The sequence below is a fragment of the Scyliorhinus canicula genome, chromosome 9 (assembly GCF_902713615.1).
Source record: "Scyliorhinus canicula chromosome 9, sScyCan1.1, whole genome shotgun sequence".
NCBI lineage: Eukaryota > Metazoa > Chordata > Chondrichthyes > Carcharhiniformes > Scyliorhinidae > Scyliorhinus > Scyliorhinus canicula.
The window spans coordinates 129,138,579-129,164,416 of NC_052154.1; the positions used below are offsets into that span (position 1 = coordinate 129,138,579).

Sequence of the window (25,838 nt, forward strand, 5' to 3'; positions counted from 1 at the left end):
ACACTGCCCCTCTCAGAGCAGAGGCCTCAACAGTGACACTATCAGCTATCCCACCCTTCAGGACCACCAGCTGTCTCCACGCCTCGCCTGCCCACTGCGCCTCTGCTCCCATCATTCCTGCCTCCGGACTGGTTGTCACATCCTGTGTGTCACACTCCGGACCCACATCACACTGCAGCTATGCTCCCAGCAGATGCACACCTCCCAGCCTCACTCCCCATCTGTAGGACCTGCCCACACCCAAGCCTCGAAACATGGAGGCGATTGGTGGCACACGGTGACCCTCTTCACCCCACAACCAATGCCACTCCGCTCACAGGAGAACACCCAATGAGGACACCCGCAGTAGATCCCACTAGAGGAAACAGGACAGGGATCACAGAGCCTATCACCAGTCTACGGCAGCCACTGGTACCCCTGTTGACAGGGATGGGTGATGAGGATAGAGGCTCCCCACATCACAGTCCCGGTGCCGCTCACTGATGTAGACAGGAGTGCAGTGCGGGGTTGGGGGGGACATGTTGTGGGTGGCACTCTAGTACAACTCATGGTCACCATATAGTCTCTGGATCTGGATGGGCAAGGGAATACTCATCTTGCTAACATGTCTTCTCTTTCCCCCTCTGCAGGGAATAGGGCGGCACGGTAACACAGTGGTTAGCACTGTTGCTTCACAGCACCAAGGTCCCAGATTTAATTCCCGGCTTGGGTCACTGTCTGTGCGGAGTCTCCACGTTCACCCTGTGTCTGTGTGGGTTTCCTCCCACAAGTCCCAAACATGCTCCGGAATGAAAATTGCTTATTGTCACAAGTAGGCTTCAATGAAGTTACTGTGAAAAGCCCTTAGTCACCACTTTCCGGCATCTGTTCGGGGAGGCTGGTATGGGAATTGAACCGTGCTGCTAGCCTGCCTTGGTCTGCTTTCAAAGCCAGCGATTTAGTCCAGTGTGCTAAACCAGTCGACTAGGGGTTTTCACAGTAACTTCATTGCAGTGTTAATGTAAACCTACTTGTGATAATAAAGATTATTAAAAATTAATTTTGGAGTACAGCCAGCTATGCTCCCTATCTAGCTTGCTGCAGCTGCCATTGCGGACGCACAGAGGATGGGGGAACAGGGCCTCCTCACTGGGGACCTTGCCCAACAGGAGCCTGCCCCTCAAGAACAGGTGCCAGCTGGTGAGGCTCAAGTGCCGGCCGTTCAACATGCCGAGGAGGAGATGTGAAGGAGGCGCCCCATGAGGGCACATGCACAACGTCAGTGCCTGTCCTTCGAGTTGCTGCTGGACCACCTGTGCTGTTGAGGACTTTGGCTCACCAGTAAGACCATGTGTCATCTGTGCCAAATGGGGTGCAGCACAGTGGCGCAGTGGTAGCTCTGCAGTCTCACGGCGCCGAGGTCCCAGGTTCGATCCCGGCTCTGGGTTACTGTCCGTGTGGAGTTTGCACATTCTCCCCGTGTTTGCATGAGTTTCGCCCCCACAACCCAACGATGTGCAAGGTAGGCAGATTGAACATGCTAAATTGCCCATTAATTGGAAAAAATGAATTAGGTGCTCTAAATGTATTTATTTTTAAATCTGTGCCAAATGGTGGGGTACCTGGTACCGCGGGGGTTTGGAAGAAGACAGCCGTTCCCGGTGGCCCACAAGTTGACGGTCACCCTGACCGTTTATGTGTCTGGGTCTTTCCAGGAGCCGGGCGGGGACCTGTCTGGGATCTCGCAGACATCCACCATGTGACGGATGCCCTATGCCCCCGGGCAATGGACTATATAACCTTCAGTCTGGACCAGGCACACCAGGATGCCCAGGCAGTAGGATTCATTGCTATCACTGGCATAACCTAGGTCCGGGGGGTATCGATGGCACGCACGTCACCCCATGAACACTGGCTCATCAGGGGATACTCTTCATCAATAGGAAGGGCTTCCATTCTTGAATGTGCCATTGGTGTGTGAGGTCCCCGCTCGGCTCCTGGAAAGACCCAGACACATAAACGGTCAGGGTAACCGTCACCTTGCGGGCCAACGGGAACGGCTGTCCTCTTCCAAACCCCCGCGGTACCAGGTGCCCCACCATTTGGCACAGATTTTATTATTTTTGAATGTGCCGTTGGTGTGTGACCACCAAGTGCATGTCTGTGCCCGATACCCAGGCAGCGCCCACGATATGAACATCCTGCCGCATTCATCAATTCCCACCACCTTTGAGGTGCTCCCTCGGGTGAGGGGTGGACTCTTGGGCGACAAGAGTTACCGACTGATGTCTTAGGCTAATGACACCTGTCCGGAGGCCCCAGCCCGACACGAAGACCCATTATAATGATGCCCATGCAGCAATCATTGAGCAGCGCTTCGGCGATCTCAAGATGCGCTTCCGATATCTCGACCGCTCTGGTGGGGTTGTCCAATATCGCCCTAGGAGGGAATTGAACATCATGCTGGCCTGCTGTGCCCTCTACTACATTATGCTGCAGAACAGAGACATGCTGGTGGAGGGGGAAGAGTGCCAGGTTTCATCTGACCAGGAGGTTGCAGAGGGTGTCCAGGAAGAACCGAGCATGGAGTCCAGGCTGGCAGGGCAGGCCACCCAGTGTGTGCTCCAGGTTCGCTGCACACACGATAACCTCATCAACTCCTGGTTTACTGACTAAGAGTTCTGGCCGCTCTGCTGCCCTGTCCCACCTCACCACCACCCCCCACCCCACCCTTCCAAATGGTACCCACTTCCCCATAGCCACTCACACCTCTCCTGTCCCTCCTCCCTTCATTCCACCTTCCCTGTCCCTCCTCCCTTCACTCCACCTTCCCTGTCCCTCCTCCCTTCACTGCACCTCCCCTGTGTCCCCTCTCTTCACTGCACCCTCCCTGTCCCTCAGACCTTCACTCCGTCCCACTACCCCAGCTCCCCCTCTGAGGATCGTACCAGCATCACCACAGGGTGTTGGCCCTGGGCAGGCAGTATCAGCGGGTCTTTTTTCTCCGGACGAAGAATGACAACACCTCGCTGTGAGATGAGCTCTGGTGCTCCTCATCGTTTGGCAAAGTTTAACTCCCCTTCAGGATCACATTTCACTGTCCGCCTGGAAGATCACTGCATGTGTGTTGGCCATTCCATTTCACGGTGAGGGTGACGTGTCATTAACTCGGTAAGCTGTCATTCAAGGCGGGCTCACATTCTGGTCCCATTCCTCTGCCATCTCTCGCTGAAGATGACCCCAGCTGAGACATTAAAGTGTCCTGGGGGCCCTGATCCGCCGCATACTCCAGGACCAACCCAGAAAATCCCTCCCCCCCAATCCTATGTGCTGCACCAGTGCCAACGTAACTGGCCCACAGCTCCTTTAACAGCATATCAGACGTGGAGGCGGCCTATTGCGTCTCTCGCCTTCTGACCTGAAATGCCTTTGGCGGCTGTTCTCTGGAGGGCCGGAACTTGGATGGGCCCAGCCTATGCTTGAATATCACAGGTGATGAGGTGCCACCCTGTTCCACCCGCTGCCCATCAAATGCGGCAATGTCGGTGGTGGGGGGGGGGGGGGGGGGCTCTGAAGCGCTGTGGTGTTCCCGCACGTCTCCTTCAGGAGGCACCGGCATGGGCTCCTTCACTTCCTCCTTCCTTGGGGTGCTTGTTGGCCCATGGGCTACTCCATGGGATGGAGGTGAGGCTGGAGTGAGCTCAAAAGGCTCCACCATCACCTGGCACTGCCAATCCTGGAGACCCGCTCTCATCTGAGCCACAGCCTCCATGCCCTCAGTCACGGTACACATGTCCCTCTGGCACTGTGCCATGTCCCTCTGGGATGCCCCTGACGCTTTTCTGCTGCTTCCACCCATTCTGGGCCATCAATTAAAGGACATGGTGAGACCCATGGAGACAAGTTCGGGGGGGGGGGGAGAGAATGCGTGTGAAGCACCTGGACAAAGAGGACAATACAGGTGTTGGGGTTTGGTGTAGGGTGGGTTGTAAGGGGGATGCAGGCAGGTGGGTTGTCCACCCGAGCTGTCCTGAGGAGGTCATTCATCTTCTTTCAGCACTGGGTCCAGTGCTCCTGGTGAGGCGGGCAGCACTGACCACCTCTGCCACCTCCTCCCAGGCCCTGTATACAATGGCAGGTTTCAGTCTCCTGCCCACCCTGGGAAAGAGGGTGTTCCTCTTCTTCTCCACCGCTTCAAACATTCTGTCCAGCTCAGTCTCCATGAACCTCTGCCCTGGTCTTCATGTAGCCATCTTCTTGGCTGGAATGAGTGTGTGTGGGGAGTGGTGCTTAAAAGCAGCTTTAACCTGTCAGGCTGTCCAGCGCCAATTCCAGCCCCAGTGACTCAGACGCCAGCAGGAATGGGATTGTTCTAGATTCTCATGGGCAGCGTGCTAGCTCATTTACATGTCACAATGTACTTCACGAATAGCGCCCCCAACGGGAATGCAAAGCAGACGCACTTCAGTCCTGGTGGCAACACTTTGGGCGAGACTCTCCGTTGCCCGACACCAAAATTGTATTTGGTGATCGGGTGGAGGATCCCCGTTTGCCACCAAATCAGGGCCGGTGCCGTTTTTCGGATGCTCCGCCTCCTCCAAATCGGTGTCATTGAGGCGTGCACCGCACCCGCCATTGTAACGGTGTCAGCGCGTAGCTTTGGGACCCTTCCCCGATGCTCTGCCCCCGATGGGCTGAGTTCCTGACCGCGTGTGGTCTGAATTTTTGTAAACCCAGTGTGGCGGCTACGGACTGTGTCCAGCACCACCACAGTGGGGTGGGAGCCCCACTGCTGACGGGGGGGAGGGGGGCTTCAGCCAGGGCTGGCGGGGGGTGTCCAAGGGGTGGGGAGGGGGTGTCCAGGAGAACACGATTTGGCTGGGTCCAGCGCCGCCGTCGCCATGTTGTAAGGCGCGACCGCTGCAGGTCGTCACCGTGCGCATGTGTGGCCATGGACACGGCAATTCTCCGGCCGTTTATGACGGAAACGCCGGGAACTTCACATGATACGGCTGCTCGTACCCCACCGGGCGGATAATCAGTGCGGGGGCGGCACCGACTTTTTCATCGTAAAACTAGACACTTCCTCCGGACATAGCCGCAAAATCGGAGAATCCAGCCCTTTGTCTCCCAAACGGAGGGCGAAATTCTCCCCCCCCCACGACGGGTGGGAGAATAGCGGGAGGGCCTTCCCGACTTTTTTGACGCCCTCCCGCTATTCTCCCCCCCCCCCGCCGAAATCCCGACACGAATCGCTGCCGCCGTTTTTTTACGGCCGGCAGCGATTCACAGCTGTTAGAAGGGCCGAAGTCCCAGCCCTTTACGACCTTTTTACGAACGGCAAACACACCTGGTCCTGCCGTTCGTAAAAACGTCGTGACCACCTGGAAAAAAATAACCATGGCACCGATTGGCACGGCAGTACCACGGCCGTGCCAAGGGTGCCATGGGCCCGCGATCGGTGCCCACCGATCGCGGGCAGCGGGCCCGATGCCCGCGCACTATTTGTCCTTCCGCCGCCTCGCAGTATCAATACGCGGGGCGGCTGAGGGGCAACCCGGACCGCGCATGCGCGGGTTTCGCGCAAAAACGCGATGACGTCACCCGCGCATGCGCGGGTGGAGTCTTCCCACCTGCGCATGCGCGGCTGACGTCATATGACGCGTCAGCCGGCGCTAAATCCGACAAGCGGGCTTAACGATTTTCGTTAAGCCCGACTTGTCGGAGCCTCCGACGTCGGGCTGCTAGCCCCGACGGGGGACCAGAATCGGTCCCCCGTCGGGAAGGGGCGCGATGCCGTAAAACCCGCCCGGGTTTTACGGCAGTTTGACGATTTCTCCCGTTTTGGGAGAATTTCGCCCGGAGAATCCCGGCCATAATGTTCAACTTTTACAAGTATGTCTCATATAGACTCTAGACTGGAAGAACAAACTGGATGAGTTCAGTTGCTTAACAAAAATAGTACATGGAAGTAAATGGCCAGAGAGACAGTGGAACTAGATGGTGTCAGTGAGTTCAGGAGCAAACCTGACGGATATTTGGGTGACGAAAGTGTTTGAGGAGGTTGAGAAATGTAAAGTATTTTCTCACTGGCATCTTGCTTGATATATGATATTTTTCTAACCTTGCACCTGTCAGATTGACTGTAGTGTTCTCTTGCGTTCTGTATATTCCTAAAGTTTAATGTAATTGTTGTTAAGATACTTCACTCTGCAAACTGAAGTTGGCTAAATTTGACTAAGCTCAAAGTGGAGTATTAATAATACCACACATAAACCTGCTTAGTTCCTGATAGTGTGACTGCAGTAAATTGAACCTAATTAACGGTTTATTGACATCAGCACACGGTAGCACAATGGTTAGCACTGTTGCTTCACAGCGCAATTCCCAGGTTCAATTCCCGGCTTGGGACACTGTCTGTGTTCTCCCCGTGTATGCGTGAGTTCCACCAGGTGCTCCGGTTTCCTCTCACACGTCCCGAAAGGCGTGCTTGTTGGGTGAATTGGACATTGGGAATTCTCCCTCTGTGTACCCGAACAGGTGCCGGAGTGTGGCGACCAGGGGCTTTTCATAGTGATTTAATTGCAGTGGTAATGCAAGTCTATTTGTGACAATAATAAAGATTATAGTTATCAGGCGGCACGGTGACACAGTGGTTAGCACTACTGCTCCACAGCGCTGAGGACCTGGATTCAACCCTGGCCCCAGGTCACGGTCCGTGTGGAGTTGTCACATTCTCCCCATTTCTGCGTGGGTCTCACCCCCACGGTAGCATGGTGGTTAGCATAAATGCTTCACAGCTCCAGGGTCCCAGGTTCGATTCCCGGCTGGGTCACTGTCTGTGCGGAGTCTGCACGTCCTCCCCGTGTGTGCGTGGGTTTCCTCCAGGTGCTCGGTTTCCTCCCACAGTCCAAAGATGTGCGGGTTAGGTGGATTGGCCATGCTAAATTGCCCGTAGTGTCCTAATAAAAGTAAGGTTAGGGGGGGGGGGTTATTGGGTGACGGGTATAGGGTGGATACGTGGGTTTGAGTAGGGTGATCATGGCTCAGCACAACATCGAGGGCCGAAGGGCCTGTTCTGTGCTGTACTGTTCTATGTTCTATGTAACCCAAAAGGATGTGCAGGATTTTCACAGTAACCTCACTGCAATGTTAATGTAAACCTACTTGTGACAATAATAATGATGATTATTACTATGCACCCAGGATTATGACTGTTCCGTTCCCGATGATTTACAGTTTTCTCATCTATATTGAGGACAGCATAACAAAATCATTATTAGTTGGAAACAAATTTCAAATTTCTTAGTAAATTATAAATTGTAGAAGATTTTAAAAGGGTGTCCTTTTGCCTAACAGCAGTTTTGTTTTAGGAGCCTCCCCAAACGTCTGCAAGGGGGCCATTTGTGGAAATTCCCAATGGTAGTGAATTCAGTCTTGGGCCCCCGACATTTTGGTGGGTGAGACTCGCTTCTGGCGCAATGTTTTTTTTTAAACTAGCGCAAAACATCATGGAAACTCGATTCATGTAGAGCATAATTTATGCTGCTTTGGCTGATTCGGGATCAATTCTTGAAAAACCAACACAATCCAGCAGGAACTCCTGCCCTCCATTTGGACGCGTATAAGCGGGAAATGCAGTTAATCAGCAAGACTTTGCTGCTCCCTAGTGGAAGGCAATTGAATTGCACCATGAGGTTAACAGCTGAAACTCCTGGGGACTCTTTTTATTCAATCTTTTATACGAATCCTGTCACTGCTTCACCAATGCTTTAGTCACGATTGGAGAAGTTCAACAACTGTTAACATTTTGCTTCCAGGTTAATTATGTTTGGCAGTGTATCCTCTCAGTTCATTCTTGAATGTTGCAACTCACTTGGGTCACAGTTTGAAAAACTGCACGTCGTGTAATTTGGCCCTGGATTCTCTATAGTTACAGTTGGTATTTACCCAACATAAGTAAAGGAAGGAAAATTGATGTTTGGGGAGGTGGTGGGGAGTGGGGTGAGAGATGAGGGAAATAGCATAGAGGTCAGCTGATCATTGCACATTGGGGTCTTCTTTTGGATTTTAATTAATTTTCCAGGCTTAGTGCCTTTTTTTTTGATTCGGACTAAAGAAATACTTTGGGCTGATTTTAAGTGCTGGAGAAAATATACATTTAGTAGTTAGATAAACGAGTAGTTCAGGTCTGGAATGCACTGCCTGGAAGTGTGGTGGAGGCAGGTTCAACTGAGGCAGTCAAGATGATTCAAGATGATTACTCGAATAGAATCAATGTGCAAGGGGGTCGGGGAAAAGGCAGGGGAATGACACTAAGTCATAATGCTCATTTGTACAGTCAGTGCAGACATGATGGGACAAATGGCCTCCTTCTGCACCATACCAATTCTGTGATAAATTAATTTTAATCTGATTCCTGGGGCTTAATCTGTTGAGCAACGTCACATGTTTACATTAGTTCATCATACTTCTGGTTTGTTCTTAGTTTTTACCTACTTCACGTGGGGTTGCTCTTGTCGTCTGACCTTTCCAGGTCCTCGCCTTCTGTCTCTTCATGAACAGCCGGTTAGGTTAGATTTCAGGAATGGGCCCTGAACTCTTGCGTTTTATTTTTAAATCGTTCCACCTCCTAGATACCAAGTGACTAAAAACTTTTTGGTAATTCAAAGTGGGACACACAGCTGAGCTGGGACACATTAATGCCATGGTGGGTACACCAGCAATAAAGCAACTGCAGGAGCTGAGAAACAAAGAGCTGAATTCTCCGGTCGCCGATGCCGAAATCGTGTTCGGCGACCGGAGAATCAAAGTTCCAGACCGAATCAGGAGCGGAGTACGCCGCGCCACGTATCAACGGCCTCTGACATTACCTGACGCCCACCCCCCGATGCTCCACCCCCGGCCAGCCGAGTTCCTGTCAGCGCGGGACACATGTGGTCTCACCCGTCGGGAGATCAGTGTGGCGGCTACGGACTCAGTCCAGCACCTTCACAGTCAGGGGAGGGCCAATCCGCCGGCAGGGGGGGGACACTTTATTTGGGGCTGTGGCACGCTAGCCCCAGGCAAAACAGTGAATCGATGGCTGTTTTACACCATTTCTTCTGGCGTGAAACACCACCGTTCCCACGCCGGCGTGGAGACATAGCCCCAGAATCGGAGGATCCAGCCCAAAGAGAGAAGCCAGAGGACTGAATTCTCCATTTGGGAGACTAAGGGTCGGGGACTCCGGTCGCCAACCGGGTGTTCCTCGGTGGCCGGCCCTCACCGGCAGTAGGATTCCCTGTTCCCACCACCTGCAATGATATTTGGCATTGTTACCATCCCCCGCCGCCTGGAAACCCGTGAGCGAGGGCAAGCTGCCTGCGGAACGGTGAATCCCACCAAAACTGAATAGTGTGCGATTTGTGTTTCCATTGGGGGTGCTGTACATTCTGTGATTCAGGACATCCAAAGGGCAAGCACTCCTCAATTCCCATTGGAAGCAATTCCCATCCCCACTGGTGGCAGAACCGCTGGGTCCCGAGTTCACGATATAAGAGCCTGACAAGCTGAAGCTGCTTCCAGCACTCCACTCACCACACACTGACCCCCCCCCCCCCCCCCCCCCCCCCCCCACAATTTCGGCAGTCTAAAGTGGACCCACAGCTCAATGGCAGTGTGGAGCGGATGGTCACCCTCTTCCCCAAAGGGGGGGGGTGGCAGATCAAGCCTGCTCTCCTGAAAAGTGCCTGAGAGGTGGTGGCGGATGCAGACAGTGTTGCCAACCTCACCAGGCGGAGACAGCTTATGATCCTGAGGGGTGTGTGGGGGGGGGTCACTGGTGAGGCCTCTGCTCTGAGAGGGGCAGAGAAACTGGGCAGGGTGACCTTTGGTTGGGGTGAGCTCTGCTGATCCCCTGCTTTCTCTGCAATGGGGCAGTGGTTCTGAAGATTGCCAACACTTGGCTGGCCCCTGACTGAACTTGGCCGCCCCCATCCCCTTGGTGATACTGCTGGGGTATGGGGGTTTCCAGAGGGGTGGCATGGGTGGGCTCCCACATCACCAGAGGCTCTCTGAACCTTTACAGGACATAGTGAGCAGTCAGCAGTGTGAGCAGCCAGGAGCCTGTAAGTAGCAGCAGAGTGGTGCGGTTAAATTACATACTGCAGCAAAGGCAGTCTGAGCCAGGCCACCCCGATCCCGAGAGGGACAACCTGAGTCCACAGACCTGGCACCAAGTCGTTCCCCTCTACACCCCTCAGCCCAGGCAGCCACCCCCAGCAAGCCCCACAATCATTCAGAGGTTTTGAGTTTTTAGCCTCTTACTCCCCCCAATGGCCACGGCGGCCAGTTCCCGCTTGTAAATACTTACACTAATTCACACCTGCGTGACTTCCGCTTGAGAGGGATGGAGAATGAAGTGGCCAACCCGCTAATGATTGAACTGAGATTTAAATCAATGGAAATGATGGTTTTGCATGGTCCTAAACTTCACTAACGTCGCCAACAGGGGCCTGGAGCATGACACTGGATTCGGTGCCGGCTGCAGTTTTTCACTTGTGCGCTATATTCCGCCCGATCGCAATCCTCACTGCCGGAGGCAGGAAGCGGAGAATTCAGCCCAGAACATGTCTGCCCACACACAACAGTCAGATCATTGCTTGAAACACCGAGATTTGTTTGTCTGCCTGATGGTGACCTCAAGCACAGTCTATTTGCTCCTTGTTGCCTGAATATCTTGTGTAATATATCCCAAATAATGTGCTACTCACCACACTGAGCAAATATTCTGATTCCTTCAGAATTCCAATCAGACAGATAATTCCCAGGAGAACGAGAAAGATGCTGGCGGACAGGCCACTGTACACAGCTGTAGGAATAGACAGAGGAACAAAATTAATTTCAACCTGTGGTAGCCCAGACGAATGCTACTTAAGACAAAAATCTCACCATATTTTGTAATTGATGAAATGTAGAGTCTAGAGCAGGTTAAATATTGGCTTTAATCTTTTGGCATGAGGTTTAAATCTAGTCAAAAATTAGAAGCTGAACCATTTCTTGGCTACTGGCTGGTAACTAAGAGTACTGTCATAACCCCCATGAGGACCACGGAGAAACCATTGTCGATCTCCCCATGGGACTCATGGAGTACGAGCTTCCCAGGTAGGGGGCGGAGGCCACTCAGCTGGGGTTTGTTAGACTTACACATAAAAGCCGGCCCAAGCAGGGCTCGGAGATGTTGATTATCCCAACGGGGACTGAATAATGGAGTTACTGCCATGGGCAGAGTATTGTAGATAGTTTGAAATAAATAATTATTCCATTACTGCTCGCTTCCTCAGTTACTAAAAGCACACAACACAAAACTTCACCTGTTAGCAATCTGACCCAAAGAGGCCACAAATTGATGCCAGGATTGTTTTGCATATAATAGAAAGGCCAGCAGAGGGAGTGCTGAGTCATTGTATAGATAAAATAACAAGAATGTGCATTCTCTAAGGCAGTGCTTCCTAAAGTATTTTCCAATGTGACCCCATTTTAACACTGACACATTTATGTGACCCCAGACACCAACAAAAACAAAACCATTAATAAAGCAGTGTAGTGACATTCAGTATATAATTATTTTCATTTGCATATCACAGATTAACATATAATATACTGTATAATTATGAAAATCTGTTTTTAAAGCACTTTGTAAAATGTTATTATTTCATGTACTCATGTAGGTTTCAGCCAAGCTTTCCATATTCCCTAGTGACAGAAGACTCAGCGAAGCCCTCCTTTGTCCACCCCCATCAGAAACCTCCTCCCATCAGAACGCCCAACAGAGACCCCCATCAGAGACCTCCTCCCAACAGAGACCCCCATCAGAAGCCCCCATCAGTCACCCCTGCCTGATAGTTGAAGAGCAGTTCAGGCAGTAGAGTGAAAGATCACTGCATTTTCACTTACCCTTCCCTAACATCTGCTATCTCAGACAAAAATGTTTAAAGCAGCAGCTGTTAAATGTGTCAGAGACTTCAAAAGCCAAATACACTTGAAAGACTTTTAAGTTCCAATTCAATTTCACACAGCAATACATTTCACTAGCCAGTGATTGACAGTTTTATGGATTCTGACACAGCTGCTTGGGGTTTGTTTATTTATCATTCCAGTCACAGGTGGATGCATCTCAAGTACCCTTCATTGATGCTAACCACAATGTTTATAAACAATCTTGCAATGATTGACAGCTCCGCACACATCAAAAGGAGCAAAGTGCTTTAATTTCCTTTCTTTCTCAGCAGAAAGCAATTAGCTCATTTTTATGTGGTGAGGAGCTGCCGATCATTTCACTGGACGGGGAGAGGGGCATATGAGCAATGGGCTAACTTCCTCCCCCCCTCCCCCCGGCCGCTTGGGGTTCATGGTGCCAGGAAAGCACTTGTCAATATTTGCACCAAGGTTTACCCGATGGAGTGTCCACTGGGAGGATTGGTGGATAACTGGGGTTTGGAGATTCAGGCTCCTAGCCCATTAATCGTATTCAAATGAATGCATTTGAGCTGTTGCATGTTCCCACCCAAGTGGGACGGAAAGCTGGCTTTTGCCGTCGGGAACAGACCGGAGACTGGGGACGGGTGTACTGCCTGGTGCCAAACCCGCTTTTGGGCACCTGATGTTCTACCTTCACTTCAACCATTGGGTGGAGCTTAATCAGGCATTACAATCCCCAGTGCACATTTAATCAGGCATTACAATCCCCAGTGCGCATTTAATCAGGCATTGCAATCCCCAGTGCACATTTAATCAGGCATTGCAATCCCCAGTGCACATTTAATCAGGCATTACAATCCCCAGTGCACATTTAATCAGGCATTACAATCCCCAGTGCACATTTAATCAGGCATTACAATCCCCAGTGCACATTTAATCAGGCATTACAAACCCCAGTGCACATTTAATCAGGCATTACAATCCCCAGTGCACATTTAATCAGGCATTACAATCCCCAGTGCACATTTAATCAGGCATTACAAACCCCAGTGCACATTTAATCAGGCATTACAATCCCCAGTGCACATTTAATCAGGCATTACAATCCCAGTGCACATTTAATCAGGCCTTACAACCCAAGTGCACATTTAATCAGGCATTACAATCCCCAGTGCACATTTAATCAGGTATTACAATCCCCAGTGCACATTTAGTCAGGCATTACAAACCCCAGTGCACATTTAATCAGGCATTGCAATCCCCAGTGCACATTTAATCAGGCATTTCAATCCCCAGTGGACATTTAATCAGGCATTACAATCCCCAGTGCACATTTAATCAGGCATTGCAATCCCCAGTGCACATTTAATCAGGCATTACAATCAGGCATTACAACCCGAACAAGGCTATCCGGCCCCTCTGGCTTTGGCACCTTCCCAGTTTACATGGCTCAGTCACGCCTGTTCATGGCCTTTCTGACGGTCAGAATCTATGATGTAAATTTGTTTATTCACTTCAATGTGAAGCTTCACTTTCACGAGTCACAGTTCAGAGGAAAACCTTCAGTGTTCGTAAGATCTGCAGTGAACAATTCAGGACATAGTGTCAGATCTCACAACTCTGCTCAATATTTACCAGAACTTGAAGCAAGAAAAATAACCAGGGTGATTTTTCTTGTTGAGGTGTCAGTTGCTGATACCAGAAACAGTATTCAGCATGGTCACTGAGAGATAGCAGAGAGAGAGGGGCCCCTCAGATAACGCACCATGTACTCACTCCCAGCCATGCTGTTCAACCCTATCACGGAGCAGAAACGTGGAGAGTTTGGAATAGAAAGTATTTAACAGACTGGAGAATGCACACAGTGAGAACATTACACAAGTTGGTATGCGTTAAACTACAAATTATCAGCAATAACAAACGTGTTGCATAAAGATCATACACACTGGGAGTATATTGGAGAAACAGTGTTATGTCTGTAAAGTGTATCTGGAGAGACTATTACACAGGATGGAAGGTTTTAAGTGATGAGAGAAGGATGTAACTGGATTACAAAGTGAGAGCATCACAAAAACACAAGAGGAATTACAGTTTTATCCAGAGTGTTCGTGAAAGCAATCACATCGGAGCATGTTGCAGAAAGACCAAGTTGAATTTGTTAGACAAATAAAAAATTACATGGATTGAATATATTACACAGAATGGGCAATAAATTTGATACGGTCTGATAAGGGACACTGGGGTATCGATGAGCGATTAACCTGTGGCCAATTAAAATAATGCAGGCAACATGCTCATTTCCACGACAAAGCCATGCAGCCTGGCGCCATGGTGCTGCTAAGAAGCTGCAGCTCAGACTTTGAGGCCAGCACCAATGTAAGCTTTCCTGCACTACTCAAAGGAGAGGTGCATGCTGGCTGAAGCAGTTTATTCTGGGAAACACATCAGGAGAGGAAAGAAACCTGCGTAAGGGCGGCACAGTGGTTAGCACTGTTGACTCACAGCAGCAGGGACTCAGGTTCGATTCCAGCCTCGGGTGACGTATGTGTGGAGTTTGTACATTCTCCCCGTGTCTGCATGGGTTTCCTCTGGGTGCTCCGGTTTCCTCCCACAGTCCAAAGATGTGTAGGTTAGGTGGATTGGCCATGCTAAATTGTCCTAAGTGTGCAGGGATGTCCTAGTTGGGTTATAGGTTAGGTGGATTGGCCATGCTAACTTGTCCTAAGTGTGCAGGGATGTGCTAGTTGGGTTATAGGTTAGGTGGATTGGCCATGCTAACTTGTCCTAAGTGTGCAGGGATGTGCTAGTTGGGTTATAGGTTAGGTGGATTGGCCATGCTAACTTGCCCTAAGTGTGCAGGGATGTCCTAGTTGGGTTATAGGTTAGGTGGATTGGCCATGCTAACTTGTCCTAAGTGTGCAGGGATGTGCTAGTTGGGTTATAGGTTAGGTGGATTGGCCATGCTAACTTGTCCTAAGTGTGCAGGGATGTGCTAGTTGGGTTATAGGAGGACTCCCGGTGGCGGCACGTCGATGGGAGTTGCATGTTGGGTGGTTCTGGGTTTTGGAGTTTAATGTCCGGTTCCAAGGGCCGTTTTCAGATAAGCTGGTGCAGGAAGACATAAGGATGGGGAATGTCGAAGACCCAGAAAAAAACGCTGGGAAGAAGGGGGCGAGCGAAAGTTTGGCATCGAGTGAACGGGGCAAACCGGCAGCAGGAAAGATAGCGGAGGATCAATCGCTGGATGGGGCCGCGCCCTTCACTGAGGAGAATTTGACCAAGGTGATGGCCGGAGGGTTTGAGAGGCAGTTTGCCAAACACATGGAGGTGATGCGTACGGAGATGATGGCTACGATGAAAGAGCTGGCGGAGGAGGCGATGGCCCCAGTGAAGGCAGCGGTGTTGAAGATATTGGCCGAGGTACGGGAGCATGGAGAGAAGTTGAAGGGGGTGGAGGAAGCTCTGTCGCAGCACAGGGACCAGTTCACCTCGATGGATGAGGAGCTGTGGCGGTGGTGGAGGTCAACAAAGGACTCAAAGCCAAAGTGAAGGATCTGGAGAACAGGTTGAGGTGGCAGAATTCCAGAATTGTGGTCTTGAATGAGGGGGTGGAAGGCCCAAGGCTGACTGAGAACTTTGCGAAGGTGTTGGGGGAGGGGGTACGAGGGATTCATAATTTAATATTGTTACAAGTACGCTTACATTAACATTACAAGGTTACTGTGAAAAGCCCCTAGTCATCAAATTTGGCACCTGTTCGGGTTTGGGGTAAGACAGTTGCTTTGACTGGGGCCATGCTCGCTAGTTAACGGGAGTGAAGTGGGGGATACATCTGTTGTGGTGGGGGGATTTGTTAGTGGGGGCGTGGTTTTCATTCTCGTTTTCTCTGTTGGGGATAGCGGGGGTAGGGGACGTTGCTGATGTGAATGGAGTTGGTGTGGCGCAGTTGCTTGGGGGTGATGTGGCGGACATATTGGGAAGGCCCTTGGTGAGTGTGGCGTGGACCCTCTGGGGGAGCTGGTTAAAGTAGAGATATGGCTGATCAGAGGGGAAGGGGTGCTGGGCCCAACCCAACTGATTTCATGGAATGTTTGTGGATTAAATGAGTCGGTTAAGAGGTTGCCGTGTTGGTGCATTGAGGAGTCTGGATGCAGACGTTGTGTTTTTGCAAGAGACTCATGTGAAGGTGGCTGATCAGATGAGGCTGAGGAAAGGATGGTTGGCACAGATGTTTCATTTGGGGCTGAATATGAGAACGAGTGGGGTGACAATGCTGGTTAATAAGAGGGTGTCCTCTGCGGTGGGGAGCATAATGACGGACCCAGGAGGTAGGTTTGTGATGGTGAGCTGGAAGTTGGAGTTGGTGAACATTTATGCCTCAAATTGGGACGATATGGAGTTTATGAGGTGAGTCCTGGCAAAGATCCTGGGCCTGGACACGCACCGGCTGATCATGGGGGGGATGGATTTTAATGCGGTGCTGGATCCTAGGTTGGACTGATCGTGCCCCAGTTTATGGGATGTCGGCATTGGCGAAGGGGTTGCTGGGATTCATGGAGCGAATGGGGACGGCGGACCCATGGCGGTTTGAGGCGCTGAGGGCGAAGGAATTTTTGTTCTTTTTGCATGTCCACAGGGGGTACTCCTGGGTTGATTAGTTTTCTCCTGGACAAGGCTCTGTTGGCGGGGGTGGTTGGGACCGAGTATTCAACGATCATGGTGTCTGACCACCTGCCACACTGGGTGGACTTGCAGGTTGGCGGGGCGAGCTCCCAGAGGCTGCAGTGGAGGTGGATCTGGGGTTATTGGATGATAAGGAGGTCTGTGAGGAGAAAGGGGTGGCTAACCTAAACCTGAACTATGTGGAGCATAATAAGGCGGGAGGTCTCTGCGGTTACATTGCGCGAGGCATTGAAGGCAGTGGTTAGAGTGGACTTTATTTCCATTAGGCTGCATAGAGTGAGGACAAAGAGGCTGAGGCTAGTGTGTTTGAGGCTTTTTCTCGGAAATTGTACAGTTTGGAGCCTCCGACAAGGGGTGATGGCATGAGGCGGTTTCTGGATGAGCTGGAGTTTCCGAGGGTGGATGTGGCGAGGGTGCAGGGGCCGGGAACCCCAATTAGACCAGGAGAGATGATGGATTGTGTGGGGTCGATGCAGTCAAGAAAGGCCCCAGGCCCGGACAGGTTCAACTGGACCCCCTGTTGGTGGAGAAGTACAACGAGTTGATGGGGAGCTTCCTCTCACGCCGTCTCAGGCGTCTATCTCACTCTTTTTAAAGAAAGACAAAGGCCCATAACAGTATGGGTCGTACCGGCCGATAACGTTGTCAAATGTTGATACAAAGCTATTGTCAATAATGCTGGCCGTGTAGATAGAGAACTAGGAGTAATAGGGGAGGACCAGACGGGGTTCATCATCGAGTCTCTTTATACGCTGTTGACCTCTTGTTATATATTGTGGACCCACTTGATGGTTTCAACAAGATTTCGGGGATCCTGGGGGAATTCTGTCCTTTTTTGGGATATAAGCTCAACATGGGGAAAAGTGAGGGATTCCCAATCAATACCCAGGACAGGGGGGAGTTTAAGGAGGTCAGTGTTTTGGTTGGTAGGGGCGAGCTTTTTGGGGTGGGGGCAGATAGGGATAGAGTATTTCCAGGATCTTTTTCGTTGAGGAAGAGCTTGAGGAGGTGTACCTACTACCAAAGGGGAATGGGTTCAGGTGCCTGCAGGTGAGGGACTTCTTGAGGAAGGAGTTGGGTTCGTTCCCGCAACTCCAACGCTACAGGACAAGCTGCTGTCCGAGGATGAGATAGGTGAGGGCAAGGTGTCAGATATATATGGGGAGCTGATGGGGAGGGAGGGCGCTCCAGTGGAGGAGGTTTGGCGTAAGTGGGAGGAGGAGATGGGATGGGTGATACAAGCCGGGTGTGGAGTGAGACTCTGTGTAAGATAAACTTGTCCTTGTCGTGAGCAAGACTGAGTCCCATACAGTTCAAGGTGGTGCAAAGGGTTCAAGTGATAGGGTCCAGGAAGAGCCGTTTTGTTACGGGGTGGAAGATAGATGTGGGCGGTGTGCAAGGGGACCGGCAAACCATGTCCACATGTCATATGTTTTGTCCGAAGTTGGAGGGGTTTTAGAAAGAGTTTGTGAATGTAATGTCAAAGATTTTTGGAGTGGAGGAGGCACTGAGCCTGTGGGTGGTGATTTTCCGGGTGTCAGTGGATCCGGGGGTGCAGGTGGGGAGAGAGGCCGAGGTGCTAGTCTTTACCTCCCTGACAGCCCAGAAGCTGGGGGGACCCGGAGCTGCCGAAAATGGGGACATGGGTGAGTGACTTGGCAGAGTTCCCCCAACTAGAAAAAAGTAAAGTTCCCCATAAGAGGGGCGGAGGAGGGGTTCCCCATAAGGTGGAGGCTGTTAATTTACTTCTTTAAAGAGCACTAACATTTCAGTGGGGGGTGGGTTCTTTTGCTTGGGTTTGGGGGAGCTGGGCGTAAAAAGGGGATGGAGGGTGTGGTACGGGGTGGGGGGGGGGGGGTGTTAATTGTGTATTGTTTACTCGTTTATGTTCTGAATATATTTGAAAATATCTCCAATAAAATATTTTTAAAAAATAGCTAAACAAAGAAGAACAATACCCATCCTACAAGCCCACAATAAAAATACAAGTGCAAACACCGAAATGCCCAAATGGCATCTAAATAAGGACATGGGGAGTCCACACTGAGTGAAATACGGAAATATAGTTCTTATTTCCACATGATATTAACACTGCCTGGTCGATCCCGACCAGAATCCTGATCTGGTATCGGTGCCTTACTGCAGACCTTTTAATAGAGATCCCCCGCCCCTAACGTACTGCACAAGGAGCATGGGGAAAATCATCGGCTCCAACGCATCCCTCCCTGATGAGCTCAGCGCATTCTATGCCCGCTTTGAGCAAGAGGTCAGCGAGAGCAAGACCTCCACCCCAGAAGCCATGGATGAACTTGTATCTGAGATCACTACTGCAGACGTCAGAGCAGCCTCCTCGAAGGTCAACCCACGGAAAGCCACTGGCCCGGATGGAGTACCCGGATGAGCACTCAGGTCTTGCGCGGATCAGCTGGAGGGGGTATTCGCAGACATCTTCAACCTTTCTTTACAACAATCTGTGGTCCCTATCTGCTTCAAGAAGACGACCATCATCCCTGGACGAAAAAAAGGTCAAGCAGCGTGCCTTAATGACTGTCGTCCAGTGGCTCTGACATCCATCATCATGAAGTGCTTCGAAAGGTTAGTCATGGCACGAATCAACTCCAGCCTCCCAGATTGCCTTGATCCACTACAGTTCACCTACCGCTGCAACAGGTCCACAGCAGATGCCATCTCCATGGCCCTGCACTCTACCCTGGAACACCTAGATAACAAAGACACCTATGTCAGATCCTATTTAATGACTACAGCTCAGCCTTCAACACCATCATTCCTACGAAACTCATCTCCAAACTCCGTGGCCTTGGCCTCGGCTCCTCCCTCTGCGACTGGATCCTGAACTTTCTAACCCACAGACCACAATCAGTAAAGATAGGCAACAACACCTCCTCCATGATCATCCTCAACACCAGTGCCCCACAAGGCTGTGTCCTCAGCCCCCTACTATACTCCTTATACACCTATGACTGTGACGCAAAACTTCCCTCCAACTCGATTTTCAAATTTGCTGATGACACCACCGTAGTGGGCCCGATTTCAAACAGTGACGAGACAGAGTACAGGACTGAGATAGAGAATCTGGTGAACTGATGCGACAACAATAATCTCTTCCTCAATGTCAACAAAACAAAGGAGATTATCATCGACTTCAGAAAGCGTAGTGGAGTACATGCCCCTGTCTACATCAATGGGAACGAAGTAGAAAGGGTCGAGAGCTTCAGGTTTTTAGATATACAGATCACCAACAGCCTGTCCTGGTCCCCCCCATGCCGACACTATAGTTAAGAAAGCCCACCAATGACTCTACTTTCTCAGAAGACTAAGGAAATTTGGCATGTCAGCTACAACCATCACCGACATCTACAGATGCACCATAGAAAGCATTCTTTCTGGTTGTATCACAGCTTGGTATGGAGCCTGCTCTGCCCAAGACCGCAGGAAACTACAAAAGTTCGAGAATGTAGCCCAGTCCATCACGCAAACCAGCCTCCCAACCATTGACTCTATCTATAATTCCCGCTGCCTCAGAAAGACAGCCAGCATAATTAAGGACCCCACGCACCCCGGACATACTCTCTTCCACCTTCTTCCGTCAGGAAAAAGATACCAAAGTTTGAGATCACGTACCAACCGACTCAAGAACAGCTTCTTCCCTACTGCCAACAGACTTTTGAATGGACCTAACTTGTATTAAGTTGATCTTTTCTCTACACCTTGCTATAACTGTAACATTATATTCTGCAGTCTCTCCTTCCTTCCCTATGTACGATATGCATTGTTTGTACAGCATGCAAGAAACAATACTTCTCACTGTATACTAATACATGTGACAATAATAAATCAAATCAAATCAAAGTTAATCATTCCCACCCTGTAGACCTCGGGCAGGCTATCACAGGCATCCCAACAGATGCCAAATATCACCCCCCCCCCCCCCCCCCCCCCCCCCCCAACAAACATCTCACAACAAATCCAATTTGCAGTTAGCCCAACTGTGGTAAACACCACTGGTAACATACTAGGTGTATTATGGTATACCACTGTACTACAGGTAACACAGTAAATCCCAGCCTGCTGGCTCCTCCCAGCAGGCTCTGTATAAAAGTCTATGCTCTCCTGCGCTGCTCCCATTCTGGTTCCAGCTGCATGAGGCAAAACATCTTGTGCAATAAAGCCTCAATAGTTTCACCATTTTCGTCTCGTGGTCATTGATGGTGCATCACCAACCCCAGTCCATGCTTCTGTACAAATGATCCTGCCCGTCCGGTGCATCAAAATAGTAATCTGTCGATTCGTAGTTAGTCAGAGGCACAAAGGTTACACCACTAAATCGAACCTTGCTCCTGTACAACTCAGCCTTGGCCTTGTTGAATGCTGCACGCCTCTTCGCCAGCTACGCTTCCACATCCTGGTAGAGCTTAATGGCGTGCCCCCCCCCCCCCCATTTATATTCCCGACGGTCCTTCGCCCACCGCAGGACCCTTTCCTTTTCCTGGTAACTGTGAAAAGGCATGATGATTGCCCGCGTTGGTTAATCAGAACGGGGCTTCTGCCTGAGCGACCTGTGGGCCCGATCCAACTCGGGAGGGGAAGCCATTTCACCCTCCCCCATCATCGTCCCAAACAGCTGCGACATTTATTTTGTTGGGTTCAGATCTTCCAGACCCTCCAGCAGCCCAACAACTCTCAAATTCTGCCGTCTGGAGCGATTCTCCAGATCGTCGTGCTTGGCGCTTAATGCCTTGTTATCACTGGCCTCCAGTTCCATTTCCACTTCCAGGGAGGTAATCTGGTCATTCTGCCTCGAAAGGGCCACCTCTACATCCTTGCGCCTTCTGGTCGGTTTTTGCCAAGACTGCACAAAGAGGGGCCAGGGCCCTTAAATTGCTCTGTCAAGGGCGTAATTAAAAATTACAATAGCCTGTCATAATTTTTTAAGTTCTACCGCCAAGAGTTTGATCTGCCCGAAGGCAGTTGGTAGCAGTAGTCCGCGTTTGTGACAATTGTAAGTTTCTATGACAATGTGGTAAATAATTTAGGAGTAGACCTCTATGTATGTGATTTATATGCAGGAAAATACAGTACAACATGAGTCTAAATTTAACACCTAGTCTAATTCCATCTGGTCTGGTGTCATTTTTTTCCTCATCTCTCTTAATGTTGCCTTCAGATGGGTGCTATGTAACCATTCACACCTACTTGGTCACATTCTTGCTCTCTTTGTAATACCCATTGTCACTCTTTTCGCTTTTGCAGCCTGAAATCTTTGTCTTTCCGTCTCTCCTGCCCTCCACCCTATCACAGGCCTTCCCTTTTGTTCTTCTTGACCCATGCCCCCCTTTCAATGGCTCAAAACCTATTGGGCGGGATTCTCCGTGTCTGAGACTTCACGCCAACACGCTGGGACTTTCACGACAGTAAAACGGGCACTGCACCTGGACCAATTCAGTTACTATTAAGGGGCTAGCACCGGCGCCATATGGAACACAATCAATTCCAATGAGAAATGGTGCCGGATTTGCCAGTTTAGCGATTGACACCCAAAGGCTGACAAGCTGCAGCCGCGTATAAACTGTTCTCCCGCCACACACACCATCCCAGCCAACAAGATGGCAGCGAGGAGAGCAGCCCCGAGGTTCACAGGACACGGTGGGGGAGCGGCGGATCACCCTGTATCCCGGCTCGAGAAGGAGGCTGCCAGCCGCTGCTGTTCGTCATGCCTGAGCGCAGGGAGGGACGACATGAGGGCTATCAGCGAGCAAGCAGCACCTGCAGGTACAGCAGCAGGAGGTGGTGGTGACAATGCGTGCCACCCAGGCCAAAATCGCAGGGGTGGCATCCGCAGTGGAGGCATTGGGGGGGGGGGGGGGGGGTGACGATTTTGGCTATGGATCAGCAGGTCCAAGGTCTGGGGCACTCTGTGCAGATTCTGGCTGTGGCCCACGACAGGGTTGCAGCCTCTCAGGCGACCATATGCCTGAGCCCCCTGGACATTGCAACCGCCCCACCACTTCCACACAACGTATCCATTGGTACCATGTCATGGAATGGCCAGCTCGCAAGGAGGGAGCACCCAGGTGGACGGTGGAAGGTGTTATTGTGAGCAGGAGTTAGACATTGTCATATGATGTGGAGCATCAGAGCTCATCGCTGGGCGGGTTGTAATTATCCCCCATCCCATGGACCAGACCCAGTGCTACTGCCAATCCAGGGCCCCCACCCCATAGTGGGAAAGGTATGTATCGTGGCAGCCTGCTGTGTATGTGGGCGGCACAGTAGCACAGTGGTTAACACTGTTGCTTCACAGCGCCAGGGTCCCAGGTTCGATTCCCACTTGGGGCGGTGTATGCACATTCTCCCTGGGCGGAATTGTCCCATTGTGAAACCCCTGGACTGCCGGCAAAATGGAGCATCCTGCTGGCGGAGAATCCAACCTCCCCTGTGTCTGCGTGGGTTTCCTCCAGGTGCTCCGGTTTCCTCCCATAAGTCCCGAAAGGCGTGCTGTTGGTGAATTGGACATGCTGAATTCTCCCTCGGTGTACCTGAACAGGTGCCGGAGTGTGGTAACTAGGGGATTTTTACAGTAACTTCATTGCAGCGTTAACGTAAGCCTACATTGTGACAATAATAAAGATTATTATTATCACAGAGGTATTGAAGGCGGGGTGGCCGGGGGGAAATGAGGTTGTGCGGGGTTGGGATGTGGCGTCCCTGCCCCGGGCCAGTGCTCCCCCTCTAACCCCCTTCCTAGTCAGTGAATCTGGAGGCTATAAGAGCGTCCCATGCGCTTGGCCCTGGCGCACACATCATGTGGCCTCCCATGCCTGCCTGGGCTCCATGTTCAGCCCACCCTCGCCCTCCTCGTTGGACAAGGCCTGGCCTTCATTCTCCTCCCCCAGCACATCGCCCCTCTGCTGCGTGATGTTGTGGAGGATGCAGCAGGCCACCACGATGTGGGCGGCCCTCTCAGCATCACACTGGAGGGCCCTCCAGAGCGGTTGGAGGCACCTGAACCACATCCTCAGGATGCCGAAGCACCTCTCAATCACACTCCTGGTCGTTGCTGTAGGGCCGTCGTTGTACCGGTCTGTGGCCTCTGGATAGATGTCAGAAGCCATGACTGCAGTGGTTTCCCCCCTGTCATGCAGGAGCCAACCCCCCCCCCTGTCTGAGGGACGTCTCGAACATGTCAGGAATCGTCGAGTGTCAGGAGTCATGCACACTTCCCAGGTACCGGGCACAGACATGTATGATGCGCACCTGATGGTCACATATCAGTTGCACCTTCATCGATTGGAACCCCATTCGGTTTGTGAACAGCGGCCTGTCATCCGCAGGTGCCCGTAGGGGGAAATGCATCGCATCGATTACCCCTGGACCTGGGGCATCCCTTCGATGGTGGCAAACCACGCTTCCTGAGCATCCTGATGGGCCTGGCTCTCATTGAAGCTGATCTGCCTGGACATATAGGGCCTCCGCTGATGCATCTGTGCACCGATATCTGAGATCTGGGACAGGTCCCCACTCAGCGCCTGGAAGGACCTCCTCGCATAAAGGTTCAGGGTGACCGTCACCTTAACGGCCACCGGGAGCAGGTGTCTACCCCCATACCCCGGTGCCAGGTGTGCCATCATCTTGCAGATATGTCTCCCTACTCAGCCGGAGTCTTCAATGGCATGCCCAGTCCGGCAGGTCCTCCAATGACAGGCGATGCCGGTACACGAGGCCTCATGCGGCGCCTCCTTGGCATCTCCTCCCCCTCGGCCTGTTGGGTGGCCGGCTCTCCAACCTGGCTGACTGCCACCTGTCCCTCTGCGGCATGGTCCGCTGCTGCCTGCTCCTCTGCTGCAGCTTCTTCCTTCTCCTTGCACAGCCACAGGGCATCCCCCAGGGTGGCGGCGACTAGCAAGAAGGCCACCATTGCTGATTGTATTCCAATATCAATTGTCTGCAGGGGCTGAAAGGGCGACATGTTAACATGGTGCGTACCTCTGTGCCCAACCAGATCTAACGGGCTACAACGTGCCAACGGGCCCTGGTTAGAGCTGAAGCTTTGAGCATATAGTTTACAATGGAGAAGGAGGCCATGCCTCCACCTTATCCCCATAACCCCCACCTAACCTTTATGGACACCAAGGTCAATTTAGCATGGCCAGTCCACCTGACCTGCACATCTTTGGACTGTGCCAGGAAACTAGAGCACCCGGAGGAAACCCACGCAGACACAGGGAGAACGTGGAGTCGCCGCACAGATGGTGACCCAAGCGGGAATCGAACCTGGGATCCTGGAGCTGTGAGCAACAGTGCTAACCACTGTGCTACTCCCGCTTGGTCCTACCACCCCACATCCCCGCAACCCTGGCCCCGTGGGTGCCCGGCTCCGTGGGTGCCTCTGGCTCTGGCGCACATCCCTGATGCCAGGTGTATCATTGGCTGGCGTTGCGTTTGTCAGGGGCTACTGTGGGTGTTGCCCTGGGTGGGCCGCCGGTGGGTGGTGGCTGGGTGGTGGAGGGGATTAGGGTGGGGCGGTGGTGTGGCGGGGGCATGGGGTGTGTGGGTGAGGGGATGGGGGCACCCATATGGCTGGTGTTACTCTGCAGAACCAGGGACCAAGGTGGGTAATCAGTGGGTGCGCAGCAAGATGGCCGCTGTAATGGCGATCCGTGCCTGGACACCACCCTAGTCCCTTGGCTGTCACCCCGGCCACTTGGCCTGTTCCCCACCTTCCCCCTCCCCTCCCCCAGCCGTTGAAAGGCCCACCCCAGCCAGCACGTCCAGTGTCTGCGCCGCAGTCGCTCTTCTCCGGTCCTACCGCCTCTCTTTCCCTCATCAGCCACGATGGCAGATTCACGATTTTTAAAAGCACAAGTGAAATGCGCCATGGGGAACGCAGGCCATCAGAGGTGGAGAATCGAGGAGGCCCTGGAGAATACCAGGTCTGGTCCACTAACGATATGTAAATGATGTCTTCTGTACGTGCGTCCCAGTACGCATTGACATCGCTGTCCAGGTGATGGAGAATTGCAATCTGCCGTCAAATCAGCACCTGCCACATTTATGGCATCGAAACTGATTCTCCACCTTTCCTGATTTCAGCTTCAGCCAACGGAGAATCCCACCCATTATGTTTCTATCTTTCCTCAGTTCTGACGACCGATCATCATAACCTGGAACTTCACAGATACTGCCTGACATACTGA

The 25,838-nt window shown here is 51.7% G+C and overlaps 1 protein-coding gene across 1 annotated transcript in view; it reads right to left on the reverse strand.

Moving 5' to 3' along the window:
- LOC119971679 (tetraspanin-32-like) overlaps nt 1-25,838 on the reverse strand; it is a 109,080-nt gene that overhangs the window by 72,771 nt on the left and 10,471 nt on the right. Inside the window, exon 3 of the mRNA XM_038807562.1 lies at nt 10,734-10,831. Within this exon, the coding sequence (XP_038663490.1) occupies nt 10,734-10,831 (98 nt within the window). The remainder of the gene's footprint in view (nt 1-10,733; nt 10,832-25,838) is intronic.